This window comes from Mastomys coucha, unplaced genomic scaffold (assembly GCF_008632895.1).
Source record: "Mastomys coucha isolate ucsf_1 unplaced genomic scaffold, UCSF_Mcou_1 pScaffold3, whole genome shotgun sequence".
NCBI classification, from domain to species: Eukaryota; Metazoa; Chordata; class Mammalia; order Rodentia; family Muridae; genus Mastomys; species Mastomys coucha.
In genome coordinates this window covers 12,536,186-12,556,954 of record NW_022196909.1, presented here as the reverse complement: position 1 = coordinate 12,556,954, position 20,769 = coordinate 12,536,186, and the positions used below count along the sequence as shown (strand labels likewise).

The 20,769-nt window shown below is 45.5% G+C and overlaps 1 protein-coding gene and 1 long non-coding RNA gene across 3 annotated transcripts in view; one reads left to right on the top strand and one right to left on the bottom strand.

Moving 5' to 3' along the window:
• The window catches only part of Oit3 (oncoprotein induced transcript 3), a 23,987-nt gene extending 4,794 nt beyond the window's left edge, over positions 1-19,193 (bottom strand). Inside the window, exons 1-7 of one of the 2 annotated variants that reach the window (XM_031346875.1) lie at positions 18,943-19,193; positions 15,348-15,722; positions 14,026-14,133; positions 10,047-10,169; positions 3,568-3,690; positions 1,790-1,950; positions 63-478 (exon numbers count right to left, since the gene is read on the bottom strand). In XM_031346875.1, coding sequence (XP_031202735.1) covers positions 63-478; positions 1,790-1,950; positions 3,568-3,690; positions 10,047-10,169; positions 14,026-14,133; positions 15,348-15,722; positions 18,943-19,003 — 1,367 coding nt within the window. In that variant the 5' untranslated portion in view covers positions 19,004-19,193. The remainder of the gene's footprint in view (positions 1-62; positions 479-1,789; positions 1,951-3,567; positions 3,691-10,046; positions 10,170-14,025; positions 14,134-15,347; positions 15,723-18,942) is intronic. The other variant, XM_031346876.1, reaches the window with a different exon arrangement.
• On the top strand, positions 14,106-14,755 carry LOC116074364. Its single transcript, XR_004112180.1, has 2 exons — positions 14,106-14,390; positions 14,658-14,755. It is a non-coding gene; the product is annotated as an uncharacterized LOC116074364 (long non-coding RNA).
• Positions 19,194-20,769: the final 1,576 nt, after the last annotated feature.

Sequence of the window (20,769 nt, the reverse complement as noted above, 5' to 3'; positions counted from 1 at the left end):
CACACACACACACACACACACACACACACACACACGCCACATTAAGACAGCGCTGCGCTCACCCGTCCTGGATCAGATAGTACTTGAGGATTTCATCCATCTTCGCAGTGGGCGTGGCAAAGCAACTCTCCACCAGGCTCTCTAGGCCGCTCACGTGCACCAGGGGCTCGATGCCAAAGTAGAGTGAGTCGCGAAGCTTGAGTGTGGGCAGAGTCTCCCGGTACGGTTCCTCGAACTCGTGGTCCTTGAAGATCTCCAGTGTGAAGGGGAAGATGCCGTGGTTTCGGCTCCTGATTTCCAGTGGGGTGTTGCGCAAGTTGGGCACATATCCTTCCGAGATGGTGTACAGGCGTGGGAACTCGCAGGTCACCGGGATCAGGAGTTTGCTGGTCCGAATGATGATGTCCCCGCTGCTCCCAGGGGTCTGCTTGGGCAGACCCGTCACGAGGTTGCTGGCCACGATTTTGTCATTCACTACCTGTGCCAGTTGTGGGTGAAGAGAGATTGGGAGGTTTGCGTCTGGTTACCTCTCTCCTCACCTTAACATTGTCCAAACAATCCCAAGCTTTGGCCCCCACAAGAGAACAGTGCCGCATGATCTCGCAGCAAGAATTCCAGATCCTGCTGCGGCTAAGCTAGCCCCGGATGAATCCTTTTACCTGCACCTGCACCAGGACAGAGGCGTTTCAGGTGTTTACCCCAGAACTGTTTCTGCTCAACCAACAGGAAGTGGCACCAGCCAGTTATGGGGCTAACCATCAGGTTATCCATAGAAACAACCCACGCTGCTTGCCTAAATGGGGAACACCTATTCCTCCATAGTTACCTTGTATCTCACCCAAAGGAATTAGCCCTAGGATTCATTTATCAGGACTCATAAACAAATGATCATTAAGGCCTCGGCACTGATCTGCATCCACTCCTCTCTGTGTATCATCCCTCTTGCATGTTGTGGGATCAGAGCTAGCAGTCTTTGTGGACTCAAACCCGCTGTCTCTCCCTAGCACACAAACCAGGCCTTTGGAAGCAGGACAGGCTGCTCTGCCCGTTCACCTTAGCACCGACGGAGAGTCCCTTGGGATGCTCTTCCTGTGTTCCCCATCAAAAAGGTCCATTGCCTCTTTGCCCGTGTGTATCACACACAGTTCTACCCGTATCCAAACCATAGCCCTTTTCCAGACTCCTAGAGTCCGTGTCTGTCGTGTGTCGGACAGCCCAGCCTTTATTTCCATTTCGTATCATCTCAGGACTGCTGTGTGCGTCCGAACAGGTAGGAATTTATTCCATATTCCCCTCTGGGTTTTCAGCATGGGGATGTGAGCACGTTTGGAAAAGAAAAAACATAAACCTTTTACCTCAGCCTGGATCAACGTCTGGACTCATTCACCTGTCGTAATCGAACCACCAGCCCCTTAGCCCAGTGCATCCTTAGTCTCCAATCAACTGACTACAGGCTGTATCCTGCCTCTTGGTATTTCCCATGTCAATACCGCTGGGGTTGACACGGGAAAATACCTTGCATACAGGTGTCTCAGGACTGTATGTGAATGGGGATAGTAGAATTAGTCATTCTACATCTCACCGTTCCAGGACCATGGCTCCGGGCAGAAGATGTTTTGAGCTCAGTTGTTTTTTTTGTTTTTTTGTTTTTTTTTTTTTTTTTTTTTTTTTTTTTTTTTTTTTTTTTTTTTTTTTTTTTTTTTTGTGGACCTATCTCCCCATATACTCTCTGTTAGCTACCTCCCCAAGTAGCTTTGGTCACTCCCCAAGTGTCTGCCAGGGAACCTACGTCAACCACGGTGCCGCAGGTCTTGAGGGAGAAGATGATGTTGACGTGGGTGCCGTTGGACACTCCTCGGCAGGAGGTGTTGGTCAGGAAGAGCTCCAGGCCTCCAACCAGCTCCCGGGGGACACTTACTTCAATGGCGCTGGACTTGCACAACACGGGGACTGTGTGGAAAGGGATTCTGTTAGAACAAGGAAACCTGGCTCCAGGGAAGCTAAGGAGGCTACTAGGGGAATGCTTTCCTCCAGGGAACCTACACTCTTGTTTCTTTTCTCCAGGGAAGGGCTTGAAGCAAGTTGATGAATACAGTCAGGATCCCTAACTCCCGAGAAAGTTGATGAAAACAGCCACGATCCCTAACTCCCGAGATTATGGCCAATGATGCTCCTCAGATCACATATTCTTTTGAACAGGAATTAGTGTGGTTAAGCTTCTGCTTAATGAACACCTGTCCAAAGTGTGGCTGGCATGACTCCCTGGGACAAGACATCCTAAGGATGAACTTTAGCACCCACACAACTTACTGGCAATGCAGGAAAGACCCGGCTAAAATAGGATTAAATGGCACAGCAGAGCAGTTTTGTTTTGACCATTAGTTACTGCCCCATTAAACGGGCAATAGTCAGTGTTCCCCCACTCTGGACGCCTTCCAAATTGTCCTTGAGCTACTCAGTCAACCGTAAACTCAGGCTATAAATTCCACTTTCACTTAATATTAAAAAGAGGTTGCTTTTCTGTGGCATTCCTACATCCATGTTCTCTCACCCTGCAAACACCCCGAAGGATACTAGGTACTGCCAGAGTTCCATCCATGGGCACACATCTCAGCATCGAGACGTACAAAGAAATCAGACATTGGTGCTCAGTCAGCGTTTGCTGACTGATGGGATGAATAGCCCAGACACCAAGATCTGGGAAGAGTTCTCAGGACACTATTGATGGTGAAGAATTCACCATTCATCATTATTCAAGCTAGGTTTGACCCCTGGAATTCTGCTGAATAAGTCAGTAGTTCTAAACTGAGTAGCAGTTGCACTATCAGCTATAGAAATCAGAGACCAACTCAGGCAATCAGCGAAGCAAAATTAGCTTTTCTCGACTTTAAAAAGAGAGAGCTTGCCAGTTGGTGGTGGCACATGCCTTTAATCCGAGCACTTGGGAGGCAGAGGCAAGTGGATTTCTGAGTTCGAGGCTAGCCTGGTCTACAGAGTGAGTTCCAGGACAGCCAGGGCTACACAGAGAAACCCTGTCTTGAAAAAAACAAAAAAAAATTAAAAATTAAAAAAATTAAAAAATAAATAAAAAAAAAAATAAAGACAGAGAGAGAGCAAGAGCTTTTCCTACTCCTGTCTGTTTATGAGACAAGGTCTCACTGGGTAGTTCATGTTGACTCTGCTTTCTCAGGCAGGGTTCTAGTCTCTACCACCCAAGTGCTGGAGGGAGCTGTCATACCCTGGAGGGGGGAGGGGTGGGAAGGGTTCTCTGTTGAACCATTCCTGACTGCTAACTCAGAGGACACTTGGTGCTCAGGGGGGAGGGGCACGAGGTGGGGGAAGGGGTTCTCTGTTGAACCATTCCTGACTGCTGACTCAGGAGACACTTGGTGCTCAGAGGGGGAGGGGGCAAAAGGTGGGGGAGGGTTTCTCTGTTGAACCATTCCTGACTGATAACTCAGAGGACACTTGGTGCTCAATGGGACAATGTTCTGAAAGATAAGACTTTCAATCTAGGAGGAGGGAAGGACCCGATGTGAATCAGAAGTGAGTCAACCCTTGCCCTACCTTGGCAAGTGTGGTTATCTTCAGACAGCACCAAACCCCGGGGACATTCACACTGATAGCCCTTCTCAGATGCAAGGCAGGAATGGCTGCAGCCACCGTTGTTGTTGTGACACCCTTCGATGTCTGCAGAGGGAACCAGCAAAGATGAGAGTCGTCCTGTAGCCCACTTCTGAGGGAATCTCAGCCTCAGCCACCAGAGATTATCCTTAACTTGTGGCGCAATCCCCTGCGGTCTGATGTGGTAACTGGTAATGAGGCAAACCCACAAAAATGTTCACTGGATGTCATGACTGCCAAGAATAATCCTCTGTCCTCAGCAACGGTTACTGAGGCTCTCCGGGCATTTGTAGAGTGTCTTTCTAGTTTTCTCATGGCTTTCTTATGATTAGAATGAGGTCATAAATATGTATAAGGCTCAAAAGCCATTTCTTAACAGTGGATGAAAAGAGATGGAGTAAAATGCTCTTCTGGACCAGCTGGGTGGGTCAGAGTGGCCACAGACCAGTTGGATCATTGGCCCCTCTCCTAGACTCTCTAGGAATAAGAGCACCAGTTATAAAAGGTCTTGGGTAGGCTAGGGGGTTGGAGAAATAGCTCAGTCAGAGTGTTTGCCTACCATTCCCAAGGCTCAGGTCCCATCCCTGCTCCCGCATGACAATGACCATAATCTTACTCATCAACATGACTTTTGTGGGACTTGGACATTATCTTTTAGGTTGAAGGTTGTGAGATTCCAATCTGCTACACAGTGTTTAAATAAAGTTTTATTAGCACACAGAGGCATAATTGTTTGCAGATCATGACGGTCCATGGTTATCTATTTATTCATTCTTCACTACAAGGGCAGAACTGGGCAGTTCTGATTGATTCTAGATGGTCCACAAAGTATTTACTAACTTGCTTTTATGCAAAAGGCTTGCGGAGGTCGGTTCTAAGTTAAGATGATGGAAGGAAATGTTTCAGATCATCTAACATGCTCAGGGAGAGACAAATATATGTTACTGATGAAAATGCTGGATGAAAATGCTGATGAATGGAAGCTGATGCCTAAGGGTACTAGGAAAAACAGGTTAGTGGGGCGTTACTAAGTTGACTTAGTATACAGAAATCAGTACTTGGGAAATGTAAGAGACTAAAGTTGTAATGAATTAATCTTTATTACTTGCTTAGAAACCCACCTATAATATTTAAAAATATTTATGTAGTGTGTGTGTTTGTGGATGTGTGCATGCATGTGTGTGCATAGCAAAGCCACAGTGTGTATGTTTGCAACCGTGTGTGTGTGTGTGTGTGTGTGTGTGTGTGTGTGTGTATGTGTGTATAGAACAGTGACAGTTTGCATGTGCACATGTTTGCATATGTGTGCGCATATGTGTATAACAAAAGATACAGTGTGTGTGTGCGTTGTTCAACTGCGTGTATGGGAAAACCACAGTGTGTGTCTGTGCATGTTTGCATGTGTGAGCATGTGTGTGTATAGCAAAGCCACAGTGTGTGGAGGTCAGAGGACAACTTGTGGCTTCAGTTTTCCTCCTCTAGCTTGTGGGTTCCAGGAATCAAACTTAGGTAATCAGGTTTGGTGGCAAACCCTTACTTGCTCAGACACTTTACCAACCCTAGACAAGCCATAATTTTCTATTAATTAATTTACTATATATTCTGATTATAGCCCCTCTCTCCTCCCAGTTTCTCCCCTCACACAGCCCCCCTCCCCTTCCTCTAAGAATGAGGACCTACCCCCACCCCTAGGTATGAACCCACTATGGCAGCTCAAGTCACTGCAGGACTAAGCACATCCTCTCCCACTGAGACCAGACAAAGCAGCTCAGTTAGGGGAACAGTATCCAAAGGCAGGAGTCAGGGTAAGTCCCTGTACTGGCTGGTTTTGTGTGTCAACTTGACACAGAATTACTAAAGCGAAAACTTTGCATTACTGGGACTATTGATGCTGGTTAGCTGGAGCTAAGAAATTAGTGGTGATTAAGAAGAGACGAGCATCATTGAGGTGACATCTTCTGGGAAGTGTTTTCTGAGAGCACAGAGGCTGTGTTCCAGAGATAGCCAAGGTTGTACCTTGTGCTGCAGCAGGACTTGGTAATGTGGAAGAGTCACCCAGGTGGTACTGGTTTTGAAGGCATGAAAGGGTCATGAAGAGCAGCTGAGGCTCAGCACAGTTAGAGGCCATGGGAGGCCAGTGGTGAAGGTGCAGCCTCAGTTGCAATTGATGACCCAGGACTGAAGGGGTCATGCAAAGGAGTTGAGGCTTGGCACCATGAAGAGAGCCTATGAGAGGCTATTGGTAAAGCCTAGTTACAGCGGAAGACAGTGTTTTAGAGATGTCAGTACCATGAATGACCACCAAGAACAGCAGCAGCAGTGGAGTACAGGCATCTGGAGCCTAGAAGACAAGGTGTGTGCTACAAAGGGCAGAGCTGGAGAAGTAACCCAAGCCCTTGGAGGAATCCAGAAGATAGTGAGTGGATCCCAGACATTGGATGGTTGGAGTTTGATTTTTGCTTTTGATTGTGACTGTGCCCTGATATTTTTCCCTCTTGAAGGAAGAAAGTATTTTAGTGGGGCCCACAGTTAAGAGACCTTGAATTTTAAAAGATATTGGACATTTTAAATTGATTGAACTTTTAATATGTAAAGACTGTGGGACTTTAGATCTTGGGGATGAATAAGAAAGTAAGGGTTAAGGCTTAATAGTAATGTGTTTGTGTGTCAAATTGACAAGGGGTCAACTATACTGGATGGTTTTGTATACCAACTTGATACAGGCTGGAGTTATCACAGAGAAGGGAGCTTCAGTTGGGGAAGTGCCTCCATGAGATCCAGTTGTGGGGCATTTTCTCAATTAGTGATCAAGCGGGTAGGGCCCCTTGTGGGTGGTGCCACCCCTGGGCTGGAAGTCTTGGGTTCTATAAGAGAGCAGGCTGAGCAAGCCAGGAGAAGCAAGCCAGTAAGGAACATCCCTCCATGGCCTCTGCATCAGCTCCTGCTTCCTGACCTGCTTGAGTTCCAGTCCTGACTTCCTTTCGTGATAAACAGCAATGTGGAAGTAAGCTGAATGAACCCTTTCCTCCCCAACTTGCTTCTTGGTCATGATGTTTGTGCAGGAATAGAAATCCTGACTAAGACAGTCCCCTACTCCAGTCATTGGGGGACCTGCATGTAGACCAAGGTGCACATCTGCTATATGTGTGGGAATCAGGGGAAAGGGGGCTAGGTCCAGTCCTTGGATGCTCTTTGGTTGGTGGTTCAATCTCTGTGAGCCCTCAAGCGTCCACGTTAGTTGACTCTATTGTTTTTGCAGAGTCCCTATTCCTTCCTGGTTCCTCAATTCTTCCCCAAACTCTGCCATAAGACTTCCCAAACTCTGTCTGATGTTTAGCTGTGGGTCTCTGCCTCTGTTTCCAGTCAGCTGCTGGGTGGAGCCTCTCAGAGGACAGTCATGCTAGGCTCCTTTCTGTGAATCCAGGCTGACAAACACAAACATCCTGAGGATCCAAGGAAGTTGAAGGAGAAAGGTAGGCCTGCAGTGTGTCCCTATTGATCCTTGTGGGACTGCTGGACACACACACCATCCCCCCAACCCCTACAAATTGACAGGGGTTGCTACCACATTCATTTTTGTCTGTCTCACACAGGACACCTGTGTATCCAGTCCAGCAGTGATAAACATCTCTGTCAACAGTGTCTTCACTGTTGTATCATTGTGACAAACCAAGCCATATATTTTTAAAGAATATACGCAGTTGTGGATTTTTGAAATAGTTGAGATCACAGATAACAATGTAGAAGAAAATATAAAATTATGCTACTATGCTATGAAGTGTTAAAATCACCAGGATGATGGTGTATGCCTTTAATCCCAGCACTTTGGAAACAGAGGCAGGTGGATCTCTGTGAATTCTAGGCCAGCCTGGTCTATATTCCGAGCTCCAGGTCAACCAAGGGTACATAGTGAGATACTGTCTCAAAAACAAAACAAAACAAAAAGGTGTTAAAATCAACATTAATGGTTTTTTCCTTCTAAAAGAAGACTTCTCTTTGGTACTGAGATCACATCCGGGGGCCTCACCTGGCTTAGCCCACACTCTGTTCCCCGTCACCCTCACAAGGACCTTTCCTAAGTCACTTTATTTCTCTAAGTTGCAATTTGAATATTTGTAAGATGAAGGGGTAACCCTGACTAACTACACTGGGCATTTTCAGGTCTAAAAATGCAAAACAAAAAAATAGGCCAAAAAAAAAATTAAAATTGCCTTAAGGGATTTAAGCCCCTCAGGGTGGTGGAAAGAAGTGTTCAGAGCAGAAACATCTAGAACAGACTAGGGGTCATTTACATTTTTCCTTTTACTCTTCTCTATTTTCCTATTTATATAACAGACCATTAAAATTTACTTAAAAATTTAAAAGTATAATCAATTTTTAAAAAGCTATAACCATTTAATAGCCACACTAAAGAAACAAATACATTTAGCCTTTCAATAAAAGTTAAATGTTATAAATAGAAACAGAATTCCTAAAGTACTGCTCATACAGGTACATAAAATTTTTGTCATTTGCTAAATATTTTTCAGTTATGCTTTTTAGCTTTTAAGATTATATGAATATTAACCATAATAGTCTCAATAATGTGCTCATGAATAATTACATCTTTTTTATGAAATATTTTATTAATATTCAAATATGCTGAAATTATTATGTAAAATTATTAAGATTTAGGGAGGATTCATGACATTATCATTATTCAATAAAATTCAAAATAATTTAGCCTCATTATAAGGACAGCAATTTAATACTCCAGTTAATGTTCTCTGAATTAATAATGCAAATTTTATATGACACTACTCATAATTTTTTCTCTTCGGGATGATATTTTATATTGAATGTGACAAGAATAAAATGAACTCTTATATATAGATTATAGCTCTATTAATAAACAAGTTCAATGGTACTGATGGACAACTCATATAGACTTTGTAAATAATCACAACTATGCTATTTACCTCTCCATGGCAGGCTCTGCAGGGAGTGCTAGGGCAACTCAGACTTGTGAAAGCAGGTGTGAGGTCACTTTAGCTATGGTGGGGACACAACCCGAGTCCCAAGTCCCACCAATAGTAGCAGATTACTGAATCATTACCCATAAAAATGTGAAACGTTGTATCAATTAAAAAATAATAGAGCAACAATAGATACTTTCACTTCAATTCCTTGCAACAAAGTAAGGCATTGGTTACTAAGCCATTCCCACAGCAACTCTGTTACTAAAAGTAGCTAATGGGGTTAGGGAGTCGCTGAGTGGTTAAGAGCCCTAGCTACTTTCCCAGAGGACCTGGGTTCAATTCTCCCCGCACCCACAGGGTGGCTCACAACCACCGGTAACTCCAGTTCCCTAACCACTGTGGACACCAGGAACTCAAGTGCTACGCGTACATACATGCAGGCAGAGCGCTCAAAGTCAGCCTAGAATTTTTTTCTTTTTTTTCCGAGACAGGGTTTCTCTGTGTAGCCCTGGCTGTCCTGGACTCTCTTTGTAGACCAGGCTGGCCTCCAACTCAGAAATCCCCCTGTCTCTGCCTCCCAAGTGCTGGGATTAAAGGCGAGCGCCACCATGCTCGGCAAGCCTAGAATTTTTAAGTAGATAATTTTATCTCCAAAAAATATTAATCTCCCCTAAAATAAAGGAAATCAATGCAAAAGAAGTTTCTCAAATTGTCTTTTTTGTTTGGTTGGTTGCTTTGGTTTGTTTTTTGAGAGAGTTTCTCTGTGTAGCCCTGGCTCTCCTGGAACTGGTTCTATAGACCAGGATGGCCTCGAACTCATTGAGATCCGCCTGCCTCTGCATCCAGAATGCTAGGATTAAAGACACGGACTACCATCACCTCCGTTCCAGTATTTTCTCAGTTTTCTAAGCCAATGAGACTCACCTATGGAATTTGTTAAAACTGTAAATTCTGACGTCCCATCCGAGCCTGTTGAAGCACACTTCCCCATCCAGAAGTGGCCTGGAGGGGCTCGGGTGGGACCCTAGTCTCAGGGCCAGGAAGGATGAGAGCCTGGGCTGCTGCCTGCCACTGGCAGCTTCCGGCCAGCGGGAGCTGGCACCGAGGCATTATTGAGAAACATTGTTACTTCAGCCTGACCCAGACCCATCAGTCAGAATCTGCACCTTAACAAGATCCTATGGGGTTTGTGGACACATTTAAGTTTGAGAATGTGGTTATTATTTCACCTCAGTTTCCCCATGACGTTCTACTTCTTGCAACACCCCTGCACCCTTCAATCTTGAATTCTGTCCACAGCTGAAGCACACACACACCCCCCCCGCCCCGTGCCCTGTAGTCATTTTCTTAGGCTGACAAACTGTTATTTTCTGCTACCGCCAAGCCAGCTTCCCAAATGTCAAAGAACAAGCCAGCGGCTCACTTTGGATGCTGGGTTTGCATCCCCTGCTCACCCAGTCTCACCTTCGCAAGTCTTTCCGTCGCTCCTGAGCACGCGGCCGACCCCGCAGGCACAGCGGTGTGAGTTTTTGAGGTTCACACAGATCTCACTGCAGCCACCGTTGTTGTGCTCACATTCATTTTCGTCTGTAGAAGAGAAACTACATCACTGCCACAGCGTTGAGCAACCTTACCCTGCCCCCAGCCCCTGAACAGAACACCCCCTCTGCGTCTTCCCTGATGCAGTTGGATAGTCCCGTGCCCCATCATGCATGAGCCAGCGTGGTCCGGTCTATGGGCCTGGTCTCCCCTAATCAAGCTGTTAGCTCATCTGTCTTCTCTGTTCATTTGTCCTCTGCCAAGAGGAAGGTGCCCGAGTACTTGTGAGATCCTATCCCTTAGGGTAGAGCTACGGGGCTGGCAAGATGGCTCAGCCCAGAAAGGCGCTTTCTGCTAAACTTGACAGCCTGAGCTGAAAGTCATTCTGTGACCTCTACATGCATGGCACGGCACATGGGCAATGCGCGCACAATAAATACATAAATGTAATAAGGTAAGGCCATGGGGGAATGAGGTTCCTTTGTGCTAAGTACACTTAATTATTTGTTTTTTATGAATTTCACTTTCTCCAACAAGTTCATGAAAAATTGTTCAGTGCAAGATTATAGATTATGTCTTGTTTTAAAGCACAGAAAGAGCTTACGGTGCAGAAGGAACTATCTAAGAAAACACTGTGGGAGATAGTCTTCTGTTATTGCATGACAAACTACCCTCAAAAACCGACGATAAAAACTGAAATAGTCTCATCCCGGCACTCAGCAGCCAGAGCCAAGCATATCTCTGTGAGTTCGAGGCCAGCCTTGTCTACATAGTGAGCTCCAGCGCAGCCAGGGCTACATAGTGTGACCCTGTTTAAAAAAAAAAAAATTAAATATCCTCACATGATATTCAAGACATGGTTTTTAGTCTTTAAAACATCTGATAAGTTATGTATAGATTCTTGTTGTAAAAAAAAAAAACATTAAATGGATAATAAATGTCCATTTCTCTCCTTCTACAGAGGGAAAGAAGCCTGAGAGTGAAGTGCGTCTTGGTTCTCAGGAAGGAACCCAGATTCAGGATGTAAGCCAAGGGGAATCATGATCATGGGGTATCAGATGAGCTGGGTGGAATTCCACTTATACGCAGAGCCCTGTGGGGCTGGCAAGATGGCTCAGCAGATGACGGTGCCCCCCTCTTAGGGTTTGGGTAAGATCTAAGCAAGCTCTACAGCTCACGTGTTGGATGTTTGGTGACTTTATAGGTGGTGGGCCTTTAAAAGGCAGGGCACTGCCATTGGAGGGAACTAAAGTGGTTCTTGGGGGAGCCCTGTTCTTGCTGCCTTTCTGTCTTTGCCTGTGTTCCTGGTATACCATCTTCTGACAGGCCTTCTCTGGAGCTGAGCCAATCTTGGCAACGTGCCTGCGATCATCCTTGAACTGTGAAGTCAAGCTTCCTTTTCTTCATAAGTACCTTACTTCCTAAGTGTCTACTGAGCATCAGCTCTTTCGCTAGAGTAACAAGAGAGACTATTGAAGATTTCAATAAAATTCAGAGTAGAACTCTGCCACAGTAGCAAATAGGAGCCCTGTCTGAAGGGAGAGGGATGCACTTCGCGTGCCAACAGTGGAACCCCGGGTCAATGTGCTGCAACTGCTGAAGCATAGATGCACGCTTCCCACTTGGGATGTCGATCTCAAGCTGAGAAACTGGTGGAGAGGAAATTGGACCTGACCTACAGACACACTTGGAAACCTGCTCTGGAGCAGAGCATCCTTGGAGGAGGTGAGAAGGTTGGGGAACAACAAAAAACCCCTAATGCTGGACAAGGGCATGGCATAAAATATCGCAGACAGCTCACCATGGAAACAGATAGGCAAGTTCTAGGGACTTTAAAGTGGTGCTAAAAGAATAGCCCAGAGAGCCGTACAAGCATTTTTTTAAGAGAAAAAAAAAGACCCAAAGGGGGAAAAATTAACTAAATTAGGGAAGTCAACGTTTAGAGTGTACAGTAGAAATACAAAACAAAACAAAGAACAGTAGATGAGAATTTCGTGTAGCCCAGGCTAGCCTAAAATGTACTATGCAGAAGAGGCTGGCCTTGTACTCCTGATCTTCCTTTTCTACAACAGTAGATAAGATGAGAGTTACATGTAGCCCAGGCTAGCCTAAAATGTACTATGCAGAAGAAGCTAGCCTTATACTCCTGATCTTCCTTTTCCACAACAGTAGATAAGAGTAGCCCAAGCTAGCCAAGAACACACTATGCAGAAGAGGCTGTTGTGGAGGTGAGGCCACACCCATACTATGACTTCTTCCCAGCCTCCATTGAAAGTCTGGGTTTTCTGCTTTTTATTTTATGTGAGGGAGAAATTACTTCTACTTATTTAGGCTACTGTTGCTTGGGGCTGTTCTAGTGGAGGTATCTTGACCACTAGCAATTCCCTCTGCAAGTTTGTATCCTAGAGAAAATGCCCCGCATGGAGTGAGGTTTCATTTGTAGGCTAACTTTAAGCACAGATACAACAATTCTGTATGCTACAGTGTTGCACATACAGACAGCAATAATAAAATATGGAGAAGGGGCAGGAAGGAAACAGGCTGCTGTTCAAGCTGCATCCACCCCCAGAGGATGAAAGAGGGTGATGGAACCCAGTGAGACTGTTTCACTTGAATACCACATTCTATTTTTAACCCCCCCCTTTTTTTTTATTAAAAACAACAAACAAACAAATTTTAACTACGGTTCCATCTGAGTACATATGTAGCTGCTTTGTTATTTTCTTACTCCTTCCTCTCTGCCTGAAAAAGGAGATTAAATTAAATTAAATTAAAACAAATAATTTAGGACTGGAGACATGGCTCAGCGGTTAAGAGCACTGACTGCTCTTCCAGAGGTCCTGAGTCCTGAGTCCCAGCATCTGTAATGGGATTCAATGCCCTCTTCTGGTGTGTCTGAAGACACGGACGTGTACTTATATACAAAAAAATAAATAATTCTTAAAAATATATTAATTAAAATTGTCGAGCTAGCTCAGTGGGCAAAGGCATTTGCTACCAAGCTTGACCCCTAAAATTGGTCCTGGGAACCACTTGGGGGGAAGAGAGAACCAACTCCAGCAAGTTGTCTTTGACCTAGCTTATACACAGAAAAGAAATGTAACAAAAAGTTTAAACTTGTTTTCATTTACATGGAAACTAAATATAAACTAACATTGACATGTGCTCCTATACACAGAAGTCTACCTACAGTCATCTCTCTGGAGCTCGCTCATTCCACTTAGGTAGGCACTTGGGGCTTTAGGCAAAGATGTCTAAGGAACATCGCCAAGAAGAGATGGGCGTGATGATGTGCCACCTTTGATGAAGAAAAGGTCAATAAATAAACATATATTCCCACTTTTATATCTGCCTGAAGGAAATATGCATAAGAAAATAATACATGTCACTGGAATCTACTTTGAAATGATCTCACAGTGCATCGCAATTTGGATGTCAGATTTTCTGGGGCTTTTGAGTCAGAGTCTTGCCTATGCAGCTCAGGATGGTCATTCTCCTGCCCCAGCTTCCTCAGTGCTGGAGCTACAGAATATACCACACCTTAATGAAGGCCGGTTTTCACCAGAAACATTTCATCTGTATTTACAGTTAGCATAAACGGATGAATTTCAGTCATTCGAGTTGTCCCAAGCATTTTTGGTTTGCCAATGGGTGGATCCAAAGTCAGTTTTTATATTAAAATCTAGTAAATTTAAGAGTTGGATCCTCAGGCACACTGGCCACTTTTCAATGGCGTCGTAAGAGAGCAAGCAGAGTGGTCCAAACTGTCCCTGATCAAACTATGAGTTTGTCCTGTGCTTTAGTTGTGACCAACAAAGAGGCGCTCAACTGCAAATGCTCAGAGATTCACTGGGATGGCTCATCGATCTTGAGGGATCATTTCTGTCCTGTGATGAGTTCTTACCGAAGCAAGTCTGCCCGTCTGGACCCAGCGAGGTTCCGGGAGAGCATGCGCACTCGGTGCTATCCAAGCAGTTGCCATGACAATCCTCATCACAGATGTCGTAGAAATCTATGGAAGGACAACAGTCACTTTCTGTGAGTAGTGGGGCTCAGAGGAACCTGTCCTTTGAGTTGTCTCATGAACGCAGGCATGGGCTACAAGTTCCTGACATTTCTCACGGCTCAGGACTGTCTCACCGATGGAGAGAGACCAGCTGCTCCTGGGTCACTTGGTCCATTCAGATAACCAATTCCCAGCTACAGATCTCAGGCCCGTGGTGATCAGAGGACTTCAGCCAACTAAACACATCAGTACATGCGAGCTAGGTACTACGGGCTAGATTGTGCTCCACTGTGGACTCTCCAGAATGTGCACCGGAACTGGGAAAACCAGCTCCTCTGGGCCCTGGGTTGGAGCTCTGCTGTTAAGGGTGGTTATGAAATCCCCCAGATTTTGATGGTATTGGTGATGTAACAATTCACTTCAAAGTATTATTGACGCTAAGTTGCCTCTCCCCATTATCTATTATGTCTAAAAGCAGCTACCATGTGGATGTTCATCTATCTGTTCATCCATTGCTCATCTCTCCACAGATTACTGAGGGCTCTTCCGTACTCAGGAAGGTGAAAATCCATCACTTCTAATCTTAAAATGTTTTAATGAATAAACATCTAAGAAATGAGGAACACAATAACTGGCTTTCATACAGTGTCTTTCTCTTTTTTTCCTTTTTTTAAAAAATATTTATTATGTATTTATTTATTATAAGTACACTGTAGCTGTCTTCAGACACACCAGAAGAGGGCATCCGATCTCATTACAGGTGGTTGTGAGCCACCATGTGGTTGCTGGGATTTGAACTCATGATCTTTGGAAGAGCAATCGGTACTCTTACCCGCTGAGCCATCTCACCAGCCCCTTTTTCCTTTTTTTTTTTTTTAAATTGGATATTTTCTTTATTTACATTTCAAATGTTATCCCCTTTCCCTGTTTTCCTCCCTCCAGGAAACACCCTATCACATCCTCCCTCCCCCTGCTTCTATGAGGGTGTTCTTCCACCCACCCACCCACTCCCACTTCCCCTGCCTCCATTCCCCTACACTGGGGCATCTATCAAGCCTTCAAAAGACCAAGGACCTCTCCTCCCACTGATGCCTGACAAGGCCATCCTCTGCTACATATGCAGCTGGAGCCATGTGTCCTCCTTTGCTGATGAGTACCTTTCTCTTTCACTCCATCTGTGGCCTTGCTGGGGAGGGAAGAACACACAGGAAGATACTTACGGCCACAGTAGACGTGGAAACAGACACTGGGCTTGGCCAGCCGATACACGTAGTAGCCTCCGGGGCAGGCCTTGACCTCCACTGTGGTGTTCCACAAACAGCAGTTCCCTTTGAAGCTGGCACAGGCCTGTCGTTGTACAATGCCATCCCCTTCTAGCGGGTGGCTGCCATTGAGCCAGACAGGTGCATGGGTCCCACAGTGATTTTCTGGTATGCAGAAGGTGGGCATGGCATCCCCTGCCATACCTGTGAAGCGATACCACTCCCCATCCATATGGTTGTCGCAAAGAGGTTGATTCTGGGACTCGTCAAACTGGTGGTCAGTGTTCCTCCAGGGCTCATTCAGACTGATATAAGCAGAACAAGGATCCAGTGCTGGAGATGAAAGGGACCCAGAGACCCCCAGTGATGATTTAGATCACAATGCTAATGGCTATACCCACCTCAGTCCTGTATTTTAATTTGTAAAACAAAAAGTGTGTGCAAAGTGTGTGCATGTGATGTGATGTGATGTGATGTGATGTGTGAGTGTGTGTGTGTGTGTGTGTGTGTGTGTGTGTGTGTTGTGGGAAAGCTCTGCTAATTAGGGTCGAAGTCTACCATTGATTGATAGCCTTCTAGGGCTTGGCACGTAATGGAGGACTCCCTTCATTGGCAGGGCTCCTCCCTCTCTGACCTTTGTCTGGGGAATTCAAACCCTTCACACACACCCATGCCTGTGCCTGGGGGGTGTCATCATTCATTGTAGGTACTCACAGGGTTGTGTTCATCTCTGTTCCCATTGCCTTTATGGATCGGCCTACGATCCCAGAGGGCAGGGAGAGGTGCACGCGTGTGCGCGAGTGTGTGTGTGCGCGTGCATGTGTGTGTGTGTGTGTGTGTGTGCCTGCAGGATGTCAAAGGCATCCTTCCTTAGGAACCATTCATTTTTGCTTTCTTTAGACAGAGTCTCTCGCTGGCCTGGCGCTCATTAATTAGGCTACATTGTATGGCCAGTGAGCCCCAAGAATCCTGTCTCCACCTCCTCAGTGTTGAACAGTCCATGCCTCGTCTGGCAGTCTTAGAGCTTCCACTTGCTGTGCATGACACCACGTTCTAGCCAACACCAGAGTGAACGAGTAAGGAAATCAATATACTGAGGGGATCATGCGTCCAAGGATCTAGGAATTCGGATGCAAGGATGGGAAGAGATGCTGTGGAAAGGCACGTGGCAGTTCAGCTGTGCAGTCATGGGAGAGCGTGTTACATGCAATTAGGTCCTCAGTTTCGGAAATTAAAAAAAGAAAAGAAAGAGGGAAGGCCTCGAGTTGCCTTTGCAAAAATGGCACTCAGGTCTTGCATCAGTATGAAGTTTGACTGAATAAAGAATGTGGAAAGCTCATTCCACAGAAAAGGAAAGGGCCCAGGGCACACGCCTAGTTGCTTTGAAATACATTGCAGCCTGGCAGGAGGAGGTGGGAAATAACTTGGCAGTCTGGGGCAAGAAGTGGTCAGGACATTGTGCTTTCTGGAAATGACATTTGCAGAATTGTAAATTCTTGCTTGTGCCACCTTCTCTTCGAGTTTTGTGAGTTCCTCCCAAAGTCTTTAAAATGCCCCTGAGCTGCCCCAGTGGAGTGCCAGTTGACAATTCAGTGTTCCCTGAAGAGAAGGAGATGTCCTCAAATTCCCTCCTTTCTCCAAGGAGGGGGGGGACATGTCCTCCACCCCTCTGGCTAAGACTCTCCAGCCAAGCAGGACTTCCAGAGCAATTTCACAGATGATTATAACTTCATAGAAATATGTCACTCATCTCCCTGTCTCTAATTTTACAAGAAATAGTTAGACTCTCAACTTTTAATGGCATCGACAGCAACTCCCGTAATGGATATTCCATGATTTCTTAAATTGTTCCTTAAAGTTAAATGTCATCTCTTATACTGTTGAAAAGTTCAGTTGCCTTCCTGTTGTAGAGGGACCAGTGGCTTGAAGAAGAGATTGACCCTATATGGGATGTTCCACAAACACACTCGCTGGATATTTGCTAACATTAAATTCTTCCACCCTCTTTTAAAATGCCCATTTTGTGTCAAATCCTCTTTTTGCTCTCAGTGTGGAGCCAAGAATGTGGCGTTCTACAAATTGATCCTAATTAGCCCAGACAGTCCTCAGCATCAGGACTTGAAAGAGAACAACCTTGTATGTTTCTCTCAAAGCGCCCCCTCCCTGCTAGAAAGCTCAGTGGCTTAGCAGAACACGTAGGAGCTTGGGTCTTCTACAAAGACCAACCATGGGACCTGAGCAGACATATTTGTGTCCCTGTCTTGTTATCCTGGCGGCCGGTGTACCTGGGAGGCCTTGTACACTGTCCCAATGGCAGTCTTTGCAGCCCCTGTGCCTTTGCTGCTGTCTTGTTATCCTGGAGGCCGGTGTACCTGGGAGGCCCTGTACACTGTCCGGATGGCAGTCTTTGCAGCCCTTGTGCCTTTGCCGCGTCTAGAAGCTCCCCCATCCCCTGCTTCTTATTCCCATCTTTCTTTCTTGTGTTCCAAGCAATAAACCACTGTTGAATATTATTACCTCAAGCCTATGGTCATTCACATTGTCTTCATTATTATCTGCAGTGTCCCCCTGTCCCAGGATCCTAACCAGGATTTTGTAATACATGTAGCTTTCATATCTCCTCAGGGTTCAATCCTGTTGTTTGGTTTCTGTTTTTCAAGACACGGTTTCTCTGGGTAGCCCTGGCTATACTGGAACTCACTCTGTAGACCTGGCTGGCCTCAAATTCACAGAAATCCACCTGCCTCTGCTTCCTGACTGTTGGGATTAAAGGTTTGTGCCATTATTGCCTGGCTTCATACTTAGTATATGTGTGGTGTGTATGTGTGTATATACACATACATATACATCCATACATATGTATGTACGTACTTATACATGTATATATGTGTAAGTATATATAGATTATATGTATATACTTAAAGGTGCCAGGGCATGGCCTAAGTTACCGCAAAGAAATCAATCTAAGACAGTCACACACTGAGCTACACAGAAACACCCGGAAGGATCCTCGTCGGCTAGTTTTATGCCAAGCCTGAGAAAAACAGCTTAAGAGTTGCTTGGTGTGTGCAAATAGTCACTCGTATTTTTAAAGGTCAAATTTAATACCCATTTTATCCAGGTCTGTACCCTTCACGAGGACAGAACATTTGCTCCCTTTTATTCATTAAGGAAAAAGCTCTACTCTCATTTCTAAAAGAAACAAAATATCATTTCCATTCTTAAAGTTGGAAGTCCAAAGTCCTTAAGCTAGAAAGAGATCTAATTTCTTCACACATACTCCAAGAGCTCCTTAGCTCATAGGAAGATTTTAGAGAAAAAAAATCCTTGGAAGTCCTGGGCACTCAGGTAGGAGGCTAACGCAACACGAAAACTCTCTGGCCACATAACCATGGAGGTTGAGTGACTGTTGTTTGTTTGTTTGTTTGTTTGTTTTTAACACAACCATAGGGCTGTATTTAAGGCTCTGGCATCTGGTTCTTAACATCTGCTACCCAAAAGCAAAACAGCAACAAAAAAGTACATTGTGCCAAATTCTTGACGGGAGACTCACCCATGGGTGATACCAAGGTGACTGTGGTGGAGAGGAAGGTGAACAGCAGGAACAGAGGCATCTTCTGATCCAGCTGCCAGGAGTGAAATGGAAGATGTCCGTAACAGCAATTCTCTGTTGTCCTCTCTAGCACTTAGGGGAATATGTCCTTCTAGACTCAGGAAGAAAATCTGTATCGAGTTGGCTGGGACCTTGTGGGACAGCGGAAGAGGGTGCGAGGATTAAAGCATCTACTGCTCTGGCCTTGACTCCAGAGAGAGGCGCTGCCCTTCACTGTTCCCAGCAGTATTTTACTGATACATGTCTTTAGAGGAAACAAAAAACAAAAAACAAAACAAAAAAACCCCTCACCATTCCTCATCCTCCTATTGTGTGTTTTTTTTTGTGTGTGTCCCTCCCCTGCCAAAGAACTGCCTGTAACGGAGCCTTTGGTATCTTATCCAGAGGGAACTCTCACTCAGGGACATCCCTTCAGGTCAAATCTTTGTGACTTCTAGGAACTGACTTCCTGATGCTGCAGCCACCGCATGGTACGGTCTCCTTCAGCTGGAGCAGGACAAGCTGCTTGGGTGGAACTGGGTACTGGGAGGCTGTCTCAATCTGATGGTCCAGGAGCTGGCAAGAACACACAGACACACATACACACAGAGAGACAAACAGAAACACACACAGAGACACATACACAAACATACACACATATACACACATGCTCACACACGGACACACAGAAAAGCACACACCCAGACACATATACATAGAGAGATACGCAGACATACATAGATACAGACACACAGAAAGACATACAGACACACAGACACACACAAACACAGAGAGACACACAGAAAGACATACAGACACACGCACAGACACACAGACACACACAGACACACAGACACACAGAGACACATACACAGACACAGACACATAGACACACATAGACACAGACATACATACAAAGACACACAGACCCGCGCACACGTGCACGCATGCTCACTCACACACACACACACACACAGGAGGTAGTAAGGGGCCTGTGAGGGGCTGGCATTCTCTTGAAGAAGTTCCTAGTTTTATCTTATTCTGGTCTCTAGTCTCAAGGTTTCTGAAGGACAAACGGTCCTCACTCAGGCATTACCCACCCAGCAGTGACACCTGCTGTTGCCATGGTGGGTTTCTTCTCCATGTAGCAGAGGTATTAGAGCTTAGTTATTTACCACACTTAGTTATTTCTCACACTAAACTAGTGGCAGGGACTTAAAATTAGAACTACCTATTAATTAAGATCCTGGAAAGTTTTAAATTGCCTAGAGTTTTTACTTTTGACCAAAGAGGAAAACCATGGGATCCAGCTCACCAGGCATTACCCGGCCTGGGTGTAGTAACTTCAGATGTGGGGTTCAAAGGTCTTTGGTATTCTAGGCTGTGGGCACCCAGAACCAGAAATTACGGTAAAAAGACAATGCAAAGGGGCAGATCAGCAGGGTGGGCTAAATGTGTGTCAAGATTGATTTTAAATAGGAAATACATTCTCATTCCCCGATCCAACTTTTAGAGCCTCAAAGCCAGAGCTTATCCCCATGTCCCCTCCATCCCCTTCATCCCCTCCATCCCCTCCATCTCCTCCGTTCCCTCCATCCCTCCATCCCCTCTGTTCCCTCCATCCCCTCCATCCCTTCATCCCCTCCATCCCCTCCATCTCCTCTGTTCCCTCCATCCCTCCATCCCCTCTGTTCCCTCCATCCCCTCCATCCCTTCATCCCCTTCATCCCCTCCATCCCCTCTGTTCCCTCCATCCCCTTCATCCCCTCCATCCCCTCCATCTCCTCC